The sequence below is a fragment of the Ammodytes marinus genome (genome assembly GCF_949987685.1).
Source record: "Ammodytes marinus genome assembly, chromosome: 16".
Classification (NCBI taxonomy): domain Eukaryota; kingdom Metazoa; phylum Chordata; class Actinopteri; order Uranoscopiformes; family Ammodytidae; genus Ammodytes; species Ammodytes marinus.
The window spans coordinates 11951304-11967644 of record NC_137220.1 but is presented as its reverse complement, the minus strand read 5'-3'; the positions used below and the strand labels follow the sequence as shown (position 1 = coordinate 11967644).

General features: G+C 44.9%; 1 protein-coding gene across 1 annotated transcript in view; it reads right to left on the bottom strand.

The window, feature by feature from the left end:
* The window catches only part of arhgap23a (Rho GTPase activating protein 23a), a 36583-nt gene that overhangs the window by 11093 nt on the left and 9149 nt on the right, over positions 1-16341 (bottom strand). Inside the window, 12 exon segments of the mRNA XM_080044278.1 lie at positions 120-226; positions 690-751; positions 867-1175; positions 1275-1412; positions 1857-1896; positions 2001-2112; positions 2990-3145; positions 7878-9522; positions 11275-11329; positions 12015-12093; positions 13373-13465; positions 13903-13927. Coding sequence (XP_079900404.1) covers positions 120-226; positions 690-751; positions 867-1175; positions 1275-1412; positions 1857-1896; positions 2001-2112; positions 2990-3145; positions 7878-9522; positions 11275-11329; positions 12015-12093; positions 13373-13465; positions 13903-13927 — 2821 coding nt within the window.

The following is a 16341-nucleotide window of genomic DNA, read 5'->3' as shown; positions in this document are numbered from 1 at the left end:
ATGTTGAATTGATTTTTTCTTTTCTTCTTTGTTGCACAACAAGAGGTACGTACACTTTTCTATGTGCAGCAGATGCTTGCACTGTGTTTTCTTTTTTCTTTGCAGTGACACTGACTGACCTTTGCCGTCTGGTTTGGGGGAGCGCGGCGCCCCGGCAGCGTTTTGCAGGAATGGAGGTTTCATGCGGGACATCCTGGGAGAGGAGTCGGGCTTGCTGCCTGTTGGACTGCAGGGGGAGACAGAGAGTCAGGTTTAATTCAGTTGGAGCATGTACAGTAGATCGGCCAAATTCCAATCCGGCCCCTATATGTCAGTTCTGTACAGTTATCCTTCTGTGCCGAAGTATTATGTTGCCCTACCTAAAACAGACATTTGCTTGACATTTTTCGATTGTATTTTGGAATAAACATTCTGTTTTACCTGTGAAAACACAACACTTGTTGAATTGACTAAATGTCAGGGCTGGGGATAAAATTACGGAGCTTATTAATTAAGAATGAGACATATTAAAATGTAATAAAAAAGAAATGTGGCAGAAATTTTTAATTATTATTTTTTTATCTCAAAGGCTTATTGTGTAATGAATCTGACATAGTCTTATTAAAATTAATAAAGAAGAAAGGAGATAGAAAATAGAGACAGGAGCATTTTGTGGAGTGGCATTCCAATCCATCATCACAAGAACTCACCTCTGTTTTCTGTAATCATTCAGTTTCTTATTGATGAGGGCCTGCCGGGAAAAGCCCAGCTCCTGCAACAACCACAAACACCCTTTTATTATTGACTTGTCCCTAATAAGAACTGCACACTGCAGCAGCCACAGTTGGAGGGTAAAACGTGAGAAGGTAAAATGTGTGTCCTCTGACCTCATTGTCCGTCTTGCTGTTCTCCCTGATGACTTTGATCCAGTCCAGCATGTCCTCCCTGTCCTCGGCCTGCAGCAGATACTCACAGAAGTCCTGCGTGGTGAGTCGCAGTGCATGTTTTCGTTTGGTCTCGCTGTACGCGATGTCCACCAGACAGCCGCGGATGCTGATTGGCTCATCGTCATCGGCCGAGCCCCCTATCGTGGCGCCACGAAGCACCGCCTCCCTCTTGTCCTTGTAGAGGAACAGCGAATGGGAGCGAAGCACCGAAAAGACTCGCTTCCACGGGCGCATGCCGCTGCCCACCTTCTGCGGAGGGACAAATCAGATGCGGTGTTGTGAGTTATTGATTGCTTTAAAATACTTTTCTGTCTTCAATTGTTTTCTTATCTAGCTTGTCGTGCCCACCTTGCCCTTTTCCGTGAGGATTTGTTTGTAGTGCAGCCACCCTTCTCGCCGCACGTCGCTGTACGTGATGTTTCCCAGCTCGGAGGTTGAGTGGCGTTTGGATCGAACCTCCTCCGCCGTCCGTAGGTTCTCCAGAGACTGAAACACAAGCATGGAACTGTTGAGTTTGTTGGGTAAGCCAGAATTTCAGTATTAAAGTTATGGTGAAATCGTAAGAAAATCTAATACAATTGTATTAAATAAATAACATCCATTTTAACTGCTCATCATTTTCCTGCTGAGGTGTTGAGTCAACTTTGTGTTTGGCAGATTTTGTCATGATTTTTGAGACATTGCATAATTTTGCAACTGCTGAAACTATCTGACTGTAAATTACAGAACATTGACTTTGAAACTCACGTTAAAATGATTTGTGATAGAGATTTATTACAGCTGACAATTTTTTTTTTTATATCTTAAGTTGCTAAACCAGCTACGAGGAACTTTTAAATATCTTTAAAAAAGCCCCATTTTTCCTCTGATGATCATGAATTACCACACGTAGTTGATAAAAAGTCGCTCTCTGAGCATTCATCAACTCACCCCATCTGTGAAGAAGCTCTTCACTCTCTTTGGAAGCCTCCTGTGAAGCAGAACAACAAACACAGCTAAGAGTTAAACAACTGCATGCACACGTCATGAAAAAGCAAATGTCATTTTATGAATCCGATGCACAGCAGTACTCACGAGAAGACCCGGCCTTCCTCTCTGAACGTGTTGAGTCCCTCGTCACACGACTTGGAGCGCTCGGTGGTGATGGCTAGAACATAGGAGGAACGGCGACTGGATTTAATACTGCCTGCTCGGTCAGAGGATGAATGAAGAGAATAGAAAGAGACAGAGAAAGAAAGAGAGAGATAGTGGAAGAACAAGAGAAACAAAGAGACAGACAGAGAGAGAGAGAGAGAATGTTGTCGATGTAATGCCAATCACCGGAGTGGACAGTGTTGGATTAGGACAGGGTGCAATGAGGGAGCAGCAGAGGAGGGGTGAGGTGAGGTGAGGATGGACGGTGGGCAGATGAGCTGGAGCGGTGGGTTAGATCAAGTAATCTCCCATCACTTCTCTCATCACTGACATGCAGGTGGAGCTTCGGTCAACATCGACAGACGTGCATTGAGCCAATACTTTTTTTTTTCAAGTTACGAATATCATGCAAAGGTGGTGAGTTGGTCAAATTGAACTAAAGTGGGAACCAATTTAATCGAAAAAACACTGACTTTCGGGCATCTTCATGCTGGGCACAGTTGGAAAAATACATTCGGAAGCACACATGTTTTTGGTGCAAACATGCAATCTACAAATTTAGCATGCAAAAGTGTTGTAGGAAGAGCTGCTTGAAAAACATTATCTTTACAGGGATTTTTTTTTATCTATTAATGAGCCTTAAAAGTCTATTACAGTTACTACCACCACTTACTTGAGAAAATAAGACTTTTACGGCCCAGAAATAAGGAATCAATTCTTGATAAGATGGAAACTATTAGCAGCGAAGACGTACAACCAACCACAAGGGGTCTTGAAATATCATGCATGAAACGTCAACCCCTCTATGAGGGTAAGAAGAGTGACAATCTACGCAATCATCTCGCAGGTAAACAAACATAAAGTAGATCCTTTTTTTGGGGGCTGCATGCAGTGGCGGAGGAAGGCAGGGAGAGATGGGGGGCACTCACTGCCGTCGGGTGAGAAGAGCCTAGAGAGGGGAAAGGTGAAGGTGGGGGAGGCGGGGCTGGTGACCACGGGGGGCGCAGAACTCATGCCGCTGGACACCACCGAAGAAGCCGGCACGTGGCGGGCGCGCAAGTCAGCGCCGGGGCTGGTCGGCTCATCTGTTGGAAGGGGGGGAGGGAAGGAAGGAAGGAAGGAAGGAGAAATGAAAGAAAGGGGGAATAGGGTTAGGTGTTAGAGCAAAAAAAGGTCAGAAGAGGAAAAAAAGAAAGGACAGTTAGAAAAAGGGGTTCAGATTAGGTGTGGAAGAGGAGAGGTTTGTTTGTTAAGGGAGAGGAGAGGAACCACGAGGGGCCGCATGGTGGGTTACCATCGGAGATAGATACCAAACAAGACAACTCAATACACAGTTGTTTCCATTTCTTTCATAGTATCTTTGAATTCAATTCTTTCAAATGCAGAAAATCGACACACGCTCGAATGAGAGGCATTCAGTGGATTCAGGTAATGAAGAAGTAAGAGCACTTTCAAAGACAGAACGCAACCTCGTGCATCTCACTCTACTTTACAAACACGCAAAAAGAAGCTGAAGGATTTGAAAGCCTTTGCGACTGTCTAGGGATAAAAGAAGCACAAATGCAACCTGGGTAAAGTCACACAGAAGTTACATAGTGACACACACGTGTAAAAATAGGTAGAAAATCAAATAGTTTATGAATAATGCAGTACCTGTACCTCCTGTTGCCATAGGAAGAGCTATTCTGAGGCTTACAGAGAGGGGGGACTTTGGCTCTGAGATTTACTGGCTCCAGGTTTCAGTTCTTCAGGAAATGTACAGTAGTGTTTAATCGGATAGGTATGAAGATACATGCAAGATAAAGTGTCCAAACCACGGGCCCCAAAAAAAGAATTTTGTGGAAGAAAATAATGTAGATATCAAGAGGTGGTTTTGATGCCATGAATGAAGCTTCATGGTGTTTAAGAAGAGAAAGGCATGAGAAAGCTTCACAGGGTACACATGCTACAAGTCTTTATCTGATCAGTCACAGCACATGCAAAGGGATATGAAACCAAACAAACAAAGACAGTGACACACACACACACACACACACACACACACACACACACACACACACACACACACACACACACACACACACACACAGACTGACAGAGAGGTTTCAAACTGCCAGGACTGTAGCTGCGTGTTCCCTGTGCTAGCAATAGAGGGCAGCACCGCCTCAGACAGCTCTGCAGACTGGAAGGACACAGTCAGAGATCCATCCACCACGCCCACAGACAACCACACAAGAGTTCTTGCCATTCTTGCTATAGGGTAGCTCATTTTCACTCACCCCTGCTCCGATTTTTCCTTTATTCCTATTTTATTTTGTCCATGCAATTTACCTGCAAATATCCTTCATTATTCCTAGTCATCATTCCAAACCCTCTGCCTCTGGCTTGCCTCCATCTCCCACCCACCCAACCTCTCCCCGTTCTATTCTCCGCTCCTGTGCATAGTGTGGAGCCCGACATAAGGCGGAAAACATTTCCAATCTGGGACCAGGAATCTGCCTGTTTACAGCGCTGCCCAGAAATAGCCGGGCTGTGGGTTTAACAAAGGCCATCATTAACAGGGCAGCCAGAGAGAGAGAGAGAGAGAGAGAGAGAGAGAGAGAGAGAGAGAGAGAGAGAGAGAGAGACGGACCAGCAGAGGGGAGAGCAACATACTACAGCACACTCTGTCCCAACTTCACTGTGTGTGTGGGGTTCAGCTCTGATAGATTACATGGGGGAGAGAGCAAGAGTAGAGGAAAAGCAAAAGAGGAAAATAATGAAAATGAAACAGGAGCTTAAAAGAGTCTAAACTATTATTTTAAAACACACCTGCATACAAGCTGTTTATATAGTTTACCCGAGTTTGTACATTAAACAAAGCAAAACATGCGTAAATCTAAACCAGTTAAAGGGAAGGATACAATTTATTTAAAGCCCATGTAAAGGTAACAATTTCAAATTGCATTATTTGTTTTAGATATTCAGTTTATTATCATGTAAGACCAAAAACAATAAAATTGAAAATCCTCATAATAAAGAAGCCACTAATTATTCAATTCAATATTTTGCTGGAACAATCAGTTCAACAACAATTCGACTATCAAAGCGATTCCATCATTAATTTTGGTACTTTTTTCTAAATGTTCTATATTTCCTAGGTCATGTTTTGGTTCAGTCCCCTGGTTTGAACAGAATTAAAAAATCAAAATCAAATGGAGAAGAAGAGGAAAGAAAAAAAGAAAAATAATGACATTAAGAGACAGAGGGGGAAAAAAGTAGGCTGGTGCCTGTGAGACAAGACAGCGGGGACCAGAAGCCTTTTGGGGAAGCAGGACAGAAGCCAGAACAGAAGGTCTTGGTCCTGGTCTGTTGTGTCCAGGGTCCAGCCAGTAAGGATAGCCACAGACTGAACCCCCACACAGACAAACAAACCCCTTCATCATCTACAGCACAATAGCTGCATTGAGGGCGGGCGGGAGCTGAGTGTATGGGCCCCTACTGTTCCCCACAAGCACCGCCACAAAAACCTCCCGGTAATTTGCAGCTTAGATTCAATTTTAAAAGACTCCAAGTGGGCAGAGAGTAAAATAGTGCATCTGTTGGCATGCCTCTTCCTGTTTTTATTCACAATGCATGAGCTTCACAAATAGAACAATTCATGAATGCTTGATTAGAGATTGCAAATCTTCTATATCTCTTTACAAAAACGTCATAAAAAGCGGCAGACACCGCATGCCATTGTGCTTGCTACCTCACACAGACATCCGTGCTGTGCAGACAAGAACGACAACAGGCAGCCTATTAAAATCGCATGTAGCCAAACAGGCCCGGGCCATATCAGCATCTCTGTCAGAGAGATAAAGAGATGGAAAAAAATAAAAGAGAAAGAGAAAAAAAGCGAGTTCTTGTCTATGGGGAGAAACTAGCCCAGTTTCAGTTCATGGCTATTAAACATGCCCCGGCCTGCAGCTCTGACTGCCTGGTTTCTGAAGGTACGAGGCAAGAATGTGCACAGACTGAGAGAGGCACGGAGATGCATCTTGGTTTGCTGATCCACTGGATTTTCATCCCCTTTAAATGACTTTTCCCCGGGCCGAACGTGGCTTGGCTCAAGTATCGACGGCCATTCCATGTTGGGTCAAAGCGTCCAAGTCAGCTGAATTGAATCTATTCTACGTTAGGTTAAGGGTAAGCAGTGCACTGACGGTGATAGGAGGCCCGGCTCGTCCGACTAACCAACTTGGTTTGCATAGGGTTTGACTTAATGGCTGCTGAACATGGCAAAGTGATACAGGCTAATATGAAGCCTGCAGAGCCCCTTTTTCTATGAGCCTTTTCAAAGCAAGGAACAAGCCGGGACACGACCACAGTCTACTCCCACTGACACTGACAACATACGTAGGCCATAACTGTACAAACAACATATTTATGGAAACGTCACACATACACAAAAATGCATATCCTGCATACAAAGGTCAGATTTAGCCAATAAGGGAACTTTTTTCAACAAATTCCTTTAGTCCAACTTTCATTTTAAACTTCTGCAAACCTTAACATGTTTCAATGTAAAGCGCAATTCTTTCCGCGTTCTGTTCTGTTGCCTTTCGTTTTGCATAGAGCCAATCCCTAAATTTACCAGGCAAAATTCACAATGTTAAAAGTGAACCAAACTGTAATATATAATATAAATGCACATAGCTTCCCTATCAATGAAAAGTTAAAAAAGAAGACATCCTTTGTGATACAGTTTCTTCTTTTTTTAACATATAAAGCTAAATGTTCAATAGGAAAGATAAAACAAGGCTAAAAGTCTGCAGCCATGCTAGCTTAGCTTCTTTTTAAACTACGTCAAAATGTTAGCATTAGAGTGTTTACACTGACTATGCTTACACACCGTTATTTAGCTGGTATAATGTTTCCCTCTTAGTTTATCGTGTTGGAATGCTATTATTAACTAATAAGCATCAACTGCAAAGTACTTGAGGCTGAAGGGAATGGTAGCCTGGTAGTCTTTCAGGTGTTTGGTCATAAACCAAGGTATTAGACAAAAATCAAACGTTTGACCTGATGAATGACCTTGTAGAAAAAGTGATGGGATCATTAAAATCATTCTGATTAAATTTTCTTGGGACCATGAATATCTGTATAAACGTTCATGCCAATAGTTGTTGAAGGGGCATGGACAGACTCTACAATCCAGAACTAAAATAAAATATATATAAAAAAAAACAAATAGATTATTGGACTAAAATAAAAATCAAATAAGAAAATGCCGACATACTGGAGGAATTATCACGAATCTGTAGCACAACTCTGCTCACACACAAACGAAAACACAGTCAAGCCTTTTTTCATCAGCACATTGAGGTGGTGACCTCAGAGACATGAGGACCAGTAAACATTCTTAGGATATGAGTCAATCAAAATACCAATACTGTCAGTAATACTCAGGAAAGTGTCACTATTACCCAATGCAAACAGTCACTCACACACAACCACACAGACAGGCAAAACACACACGCAGAATCTCAATGATTGAATGGAAAGAAACTGAGAAGAATCTGAGAAGAGCCTGGAGCCTGAACAGACAGACGAGTAGGAAATTAAGGAAACACACACATTCCCCCCCAAAAAACCCATTTGTCTCAACATTTTTGTCTGAATTAGGGCTTTGCATTTCCTCTCAGCTAAGCTTTCACTTTACATTCAATAAGCGCTTAACGTGGATTATTGTTATTATATTAGAATGCAGGCGGTGAAATATCAAGGTCGGCTGGAGATTTAAGTCGTTAGATGAAGAGACACAGGATGAGGCTCAAAGGCTCCTATGCTTACCTATATAGGGGATGGAGGCCAAGGAGTCGTCCTCTATGGGGAGGGGGGCTAGGCTTCCGTTCGCTTTGCGCGGGACTACGTCGGGATCTTGGGGATCGGGAGAAAACAAAGAGGGTTCTAGCCCGTCCATGGGCAGTGCGTAGAGCGGGTGGCGCCCTCTCCGCCCGGTGGGGGGTTTCTGCCTCAGCACGACCTCCTGTGTCTGTGCAGCCGCCACTGCCGCCACCTCAGCCTGCCCCTCCACCGCCCCTCGTTCCCTCTCGTGATTGGTCGGCCTGTACGCTCTGTCCTGGGATTCTGGAGTGGCGGAGGATGCGAGCGGGGAGGCGTTAGAGGCGGTTATGGGTGCCGTGGTACCTTCCGGGGGGCTTTTGGGTGTGGGATTCCAGTTCATGTGGGGGCCGGAGTACGAAGGGTCCCTGAAAGAGTGGGCCTGCTGCATGATGCGGCCAGTCTTGCGGTAGAACGAGGGGCTGTAGCTGCGGTAGCCCGTCGTCTGCTCGTCCAGGCTCTGGCCGTGGGGAAGCCGCCTGCTCTGGGGGGCCGCCGCTTGGGGCTGGGGTTGGGGCTGAGGCTGGGAGTGAGTCTGTTGGTTGTGGTGTTTAGAATGTGACTGTGTTCGGGACATTGGAGGAGCTGCCTGACTTGCACCGTAATGGCTGCTTTGCCTTGAGTAGGCATCGTTCCTCGGGGGAGGCTTGGGAGCCTGTTGGTGCCACGAAGGCCTCTCGAAGCGAGGCGAGACCAGTCCAGCTGCCGCCGCCGCCGCCCGGTCCAGTGTCTCCAACGAGCGGCCGTGGCGATCGAACTGGGCCAGCAGGTTTTCAGAGCGTGTCCGGGTGTAGTCAGAGGCGTGGCTGCCTCTACCTGGGCCCGCCTCCCAGTCTCCATAGGACCAGTAGGGCTCCCCGTGGGGGCCCGGTCCAGACTGCTGTAGTAACATTAGAGTGTCCTGGGAGGCGCTGTGTGGAAAGCCAACGGAACGCTGCTGCTGCTGCTGCTGCCTCCGCGTTTCACTGAGCCGGTCCTGAGAGAAGCTGCGGTGGCGGGTCCCAATGTTGCGTTGTCCCGGACGCTCGGGGACTTGGTTGTAGTACCAGTCGGAGAGCGCCTGCTGGCAGCGCTCGGTGCGGCCATGGCTCAGCTGGGGCAGGGGAGGGGGACTGGTCCAGGCAGAGGAGCTGGACTTGCGAGGTGGAGCTTGGTGGTGGTGGTGGTTGGGGTAGTGGACCTGCAGCGGGCTGGATAGAGGGCCTCCCGATGAGGAAGAGGAAGAGTATGAGCGGCCCCTGGTTTGGCCCTGAGGCTGCTGGCTGGTCATACCGTACTGGATCTCCTCTGTGCGATGGGCCGGGCTGCTGTGACCCACGCCGCCCGGCTCTCCTCCCCTACCCTCCTGCCAGCTGGCGGGGCTGCCCACACCAGAGCGGTTGTCCAGGGGTGAAGAGGGACTGGAAGAGCCTGCCCAGCGACTCCAGTTATCCAGCTGGTTGTGGCCCCCGGGGGCTGCGGCCGGAGGAGGGGCTCCAGTGGGGGGCGTGCTCTTGTTGTTGCGCGGGTAACCGAGGGGAGGTGGCGGCGGCAGGTTCTCAGCTCCCCCCGAGTAGGGCTCGTTTCCTGTCAGGTAGGCATCCTGGGAGTACGCCTGGGAGAGGGAGGGAAGAGATGGGAGTGAGATAAGACATAACAAGGAAGAAAACGCTTGAAGGAAAGGTGTGTGTGTGCGTGTGTCGCAGTGACAACAGACCATAACCATAACTACAAGACGAATTCTACCGCTGTACGTTACACACAAAAAGCATAAAGAGTAGAATGGTCTCCCAGCTCAGCCCCTGTCATACAGTTTGTCCCCGGGGCTTCAGCTAACACATGCTAACTAGCAAACTGCATGAACTGCCTTGAGCAAATGCCACAACACTCGCTGCACAACAAGCTGTGAATACATACGTCCCCACCAGTAGCACATAATATAGGCTATATACACACACTGGAAAGCTTTAAGCGTATCCGTTGCAAATGAAAAGTGTATAAATAACCAGCTACTTTATCAATTAGCCCCTCTGTCAAATTTGAAGCATCACTTACAACTTCAACTCAACTTCATAACACCACACGAACAAACGCTAACGATTTTCTTTTCCACTCCGATGGTTAAGTGAGGCGAAATCACACAGACAGTTGGACAAGTTTGTCAAAGTTGTACCTAGACCATCTTGACAGAATCCAGAACGTTTCCTCAGCCTGCATGTTAAGCATGTAGCCACCACAAACACACACACACACACACACACACACACACACACACACACACACACACACACACACACACACACACACACAGAGGAGGAAGGACAAGGCAGAAGACGTATCCTCACCAACACTCTTGCTGCTACCAGACCTGCCGTTGTTTAGATCCTTCAAGCACTCCCTCTCCCAGAAATATCCAATCTTTTTGCCTTTTTTCTCTACTTTCTATCACTTTTTTCGTGAGTTTTCTGTGTGTTAATCTCCTTGTTGTCGCCTCTCTTCGATCCGTCAGAACTCCCTCTCTCCTCCCTCTCATTCTCTGCCTTACTCCACCCTGTGGGAGTGTGCAAGGAGGCGCAGCTCTGGTGATGTCATGCCAGGAATGCAGCAGATACAGGCGCAGCCGCAAAGGGGAGGAGTGTGTGTGTATGTGTGTGTGTGTGTGTGTGTGTGTGTGTGTGTGTGTGTGTGGACGGAGTTATGAGGGCTTTATAATGTCGAGACATGGCAGCATAGTTGAATGGAGAGCTCAGATTTTAGGTATATTTTTAGTTTTTTTGGGCAGGATCCCTGATGTTTTTGAATGTGTGAAAAATTATCCCGTAAATGTCCTAATATCGTTTTTATTTTTTTGTATTGACATGTTGCTCCAAGTGAATGGGAGGGGCGAGGGATGATGCATGTCTGTTCATGTGAGCGAGCATGGAGCAACCTGTGGAGCGACAAAAATGTGTTGTGCATGTACAGGGGTGTGTGAACGAGCACCGAACTGTGTGTTTGTGTGTGTGTGTGTGTGTATGTGTTTTTTTTTCTTTCCCCCAAACATAAGCTTAAGCAGGTAGGACACCAGCGGCCTTTTTAATGAATGCGTTTTGTAATCTAAACACAGGGCAGAAAGCCTCTGAGTCACTCCGCAGCCATTCGAAACAAAATCTCCACATTCTTCGTCAATGACGCGGCAAATCTAGGTTCAACTCTGCAAAAATTTGCGCTGCGGAAAAAATTCTGTTTCCCGCAGCAGAAAACTGAAATAATTCATACGTGCTTTCCCATGTCATGTATTTTGAGTGTGTGATGCGTGCCACGTGTGGGTTAGTTTTTGTCGTGTTGGTGGGGTAAGGTGCATTAAAAATCCCATACTCACACTTACCAACTGAAGCACGTCTTCATCTTTTGGCATAATGGAGAGCTCCAACACACTCTCACTGCAAGAGATAGATACATAAAGGGGGATCATGAGTTTGTAGTAAATATCCCGTCCAGGTGCTTGATGCATAGTGTGAAATCGACACAGAAATTGAGACATATTTATCACATTTCTTCTGTATTTATCCCGATAATTAATCCTGACTAATTTATAGAAAGGTTTTACCCCACTTGGACCATTTCTTATATTGAAAAATTAGAAACTAACAAAACATTTGGTCACAAACAAAAGAAACGTTTAACTGAACTAAACATAAATCTGTTGCAGGAATCACTGACTCCATTAGGGATAATGGATATTGGCAAGATGCAACCGAGCATCAAGTACACTTTGTAGCCAATGTAATTCCAAGCTGTAAACTGTCAACACGCACCTGAGAAAGAAGTTAATTTGCACAATGAAATAAGATTTCAGAATCTAACCGTGCATCTGGGTAGAAAAGTCTCTCTAGAAAATAATTTAAGAATAAAATAGTTTCTTCTTTACTGGAGTTAAATGAAAAAAATGTCTTTCCCTGCATGTGAACGTGGGTAGTGAGCACACTGCTTCAGGCTACTCATATTTTTAAAGCAGAGAAAAACTAATGCTAGCGACTGGGTGTATGTCATCTCTGTGGCAGACTTGCAAAGACAAAAAGCAAATGGACGGTTGACTAAATCAACAACAGAAATAGGAGGCCTTACCTGTTCTGGATGAGGGCTATAACCTGCGAGTACGTCTTTCCAAGGACACTCTCCCCGTTCACTTTCACCAGCCGATCGCCTGCAAAACATATACACACATATCCTTCTATTATATCCAGAACATTTGACAGTATTCAGGTCTGTATGTCGACCACCTCTGACCTCTCAATGAGCAATGCCTGACAAGGGAGACGTTGAGCAGGGACACATTTTCTTGAGAGACCAAGAAAAAAAATTGAGGATTAGAGGATCTGTATCGAAATTGAACTAGACATGGAAGCCCTTTTGAGACTTTGTGGGTGGGTTTGAAGCTTAGTTGCTAGTTGTAGATCAGCATTCAATCTGACTAAAATGTACTTTCTTCTATCCTTCTTTCCTATTTGAGCTAAATCAATTTTTAAATGTAGCTATTTATTTGGAGGGGATTTGTATGGTGGGTGGGTGGCTGATGGGAGGGATGTTGAATTTATGAACATGTTGCCTGCTGCATAAACTGTCTCTTCATTTTAACTTGAAAATAAAACAATAAATAATATTGAGGGCAAGAAAAAAATAAATCTACCAAATACTTGTTCAATATTTTCTTAATTCATGTTTCAATGGCTTATTTGTGTTTTATGATTTCAACCAAACCGAAAACATGCAGGCAAAACATTAATCCCATTATCCGTATTAGGCATGCGAGGACGGTGAGATGAAAGTACTCCAGGCTAAGCCAATACAAATATAATCTCATTCATTGTGATAACAAGCAAGGGTTCATTGTCTCAAACATGTCTCGAAGGCAGCATGATGAAATCTAAATTAATATCATAAGTCTTGCAAAGCTGTGATGTCTGACAACATCTAACGCGGGCACTTCAGCACAGCTTAGAGTTTTGTGAGCGGAGGAGGGCACCGGGAAAGACGTTACATAACTATGTGTTCAAAGTCTGTTTTGCATTCACCGTGACGCAAGCTCAAACCCATACGCTCAGAGTGTATGTGTTTTACGTATGTTCGTGCTAGCATGTGACTTTCTGTGATGTGACAGGCTTGTGTTAAAAACATGCACACTTGAGAGTACTGGTTTGGTGAGAGAGCGGACTGCTGCCCTGCTACACTCTCAGTAGCTCTATAACATTTCAATGCACTTGATAATTAGAGCTGTCATACTGGTATCTGTATTATATATCACCCCCCCCCCCCCAAAAAAAAAATAAAAACTACTGTCTCGCTAATATTTGTTCTAATTTATTTTATCCCCTCCTCTGTTTGAATTGCTCTCTTTCTCACGTTAGCAGCATCACATGACCTCTGTGCTCCCCAAACAGATTTACAATGCAAATCAGGACGCTAACCCCTTAGGATCACTTTACCTGTGCATAAGCCCGCCTGGTGGGCCGGACCTTTTTCTCTCACGCTCTTCACAAATATGGTGTCCATCGGCTCCAAGCGACCTTTCTGATACCCTGTAAAACAAGACATAAAAAGTAGAAACGCAAAAGATCAGAAAATACATACAACAAATTCTTGTTTTTAGAAATACAGCTTTAGCTGGATTCTGGTGTTTAAAAGATAAGAGTGGTTGAGCATAATGTATTGATTACTTTCCTATCCTGGGAAAATATATTAATACTTAATAATTAATACCATATTAACTGTTCTCATCATACAAGTGCATCTAGACTGGACTACTTTGGATGCAGTGCTACATAGTATCCTCTAGGGGGCGCAGAGAGGCTGCATACTAGAGCAGTGGTGACAGCAGAGAATACAGACGGTCCCCAGTGCTCATTACATCATCATTATCCCACTGAACAAGGTATTAATTTGTTGCCTGATGGGAAAGATAAAAAGAGAGAGAGAGAGAGAGAGAGAGAGAGAGAGAGAGATGGAGAACACTCACCCTTTCCGTTACCGTTTTCCTCATCCTGCAAAGAATACAAATAGATAGAATGAATGCCAAATTTCAAGTCAGATTTTATTCACAGAAAATTGGCGGTGTAGAGGTGTTAATGAGTAAATAACTGCAAAAGACATACTATAAAAACGTTTTATTGTTATATTTGTAATCAGGGGTACTGTAAAGAGCTGGGTCTTACATTGTTGTCACAGTCACAAGCACTCATGTTCAAATGTTTAATACACTGAACGTTCAACACGATATACAGGCAAGTCAATTTTAACTAGTTGATATTTTCATCTTCGCAAGCTTGAAATAACGGGCGAAGTTACAGGTATCCTTTAAGAGAATTTAACCGGCAGTGAGTGTCTAACAGCTTTCTACGGATGCCATTCACTCCCTTCCCTGACACCTCAGGACAAAAGCTTCTTAGGAAAGACCTGTTTGCTTTTATGACATTTTTAATGTTGGAGTGTTGCTCCATCAACAACACAGACACTGACTTTCAGGTCGGACTGTCTGCAGGTGCTCATGATGACGTCACATGGAAGTAAACACACACACACACACACAGGCACACACAGGTACACAAACATGCACACACGCACACAAACACACAAACAGACACACACACACACACACACACACACACACACACACACACACACACACACACACACACACACTACGCACTAAGCTGAGTGGACAGTTTGGGGTTAGGGGCACGGTGGGCTGACTGCTGCCTGGCTTTATGCTACGCTGAGTGGGCTCATTCCTGACTGTGCAGACAATAATGGGGGGTTTAGAGGCAGAGAAAAGGAGAGCTGCCGACCCCAGAATAGAGCTCCGAGCCCGGGGACAACTCAAACTCCAGCGACCAGCCCCGGTCTGAACACATCCGGGTACAGTGACTGGGTCAACACACCTGCAAAACCTCATGCACCTGCTAGAGAGTATTCTGATGTTTTAACAGCCCATCCTCACATTACTACGGATATACCTTACACTGGTAATGACAATAATAAAAACAGTGTAGCTGAGCAGTTCACCAAGAAATTACATTTTAATGTCCCTTAAAGACCAAATATGGAATATAATTAGGTATACATTTAAGTTAAGCCAACATTGATTTGTCAAAGTGTCAGTTCTGTCTTAGCCTTTCTAAATAAATATATATACACAATCATTTTGGTTTGAGATGTAGAAATTCCACAAACAAATGTCTTCTGCAAATGGTTGGTTTATCCGCGCAGTGAAATATATTATATATCATGAGATTTCTCCCATTTTGCAGATGCATATTCTACTTAATAGTGCGATATATACATTCAAACACAAGTGCAAGCGGTAAGTGCCTTCTCAATCTCTATGCATCCCCAGGTCTGTAGACATGAAGATGTTTAAACATTATGCATAATCTTGGTCGCCACTCTCCACTACCTTTTATGAATATGATGAGAGTGGTTAGATGAGTGGCTAATGTCAGAAAGGGAAGCTATTTCTGTGGAAATATTATATCTCCACGGACCACACACAGGAGAATAGCTTTGAATCATCGCTTTAGATAGTATAATTGAAGACCCCTTGAAGACTTTCAGACACATGGTGAAATGAAATTCCCAATTTAGGTCATGCAACCCGGTGGGCCTCTGATAATTGGACACTATGAGGGTAATTTGGGAGACTTCCACGAGGGCTCTTCAGATAAATAAATAAATAAATAAATAAATAAAACGGTCAGCTCTGTCTGTGGGATTCGATTGTCCCAAAGCGCTATGTGACCCTGGAGGCAGAGGAGACAGGGGACAGAACCGGGGCCAAAGGGTTGACAGGCAGTGGGCCCATTGTCCGTGGATGGCCTGGTACTGCCAGAGACAGAGTGGTACCAGGCTAAACACAACAGATCTCATTCAATCCGTGTCCCTATATCTGCAGCTGCTGGATGGCGGGGTGGTAAGAATAATAATAGAGGCCTTGTTCCAGCTGGCTCAAACCCCACCCCAACCCAACCTCCATATCCCTCAATTTCACATCTGGAGCCGTTTGCCCCCCACACCTCAAAAGAGCTAAATAATCACTCACTCACTCACTCTCACACACACACACACACACACACACACAGACACACAGAGGCTCATTCCAAAACACCAGAACAGTCTCGAAATTCACCAAGGACCCAAAAACAGGCCCGTGAAAACAATTAGCGAGTCTGGCAGGAGCTTTTTTTTTTGTCGTTCTCATAGATAGAAGGAGGCCATGGTTGCGTTCCGAACTTCCAATATTCCAATATCTATACTGACCCATTATTTAGCACAACGGAAAAGACATGGGATGTCCCAATACATGTGGTCAAATGCAGCACGCTGAACCCTACTACATCCGGTTGTAACTTGTGGTGTTGAAATCAGCACGCTCTTTTGGCGATTCTCACCCACAATCCTT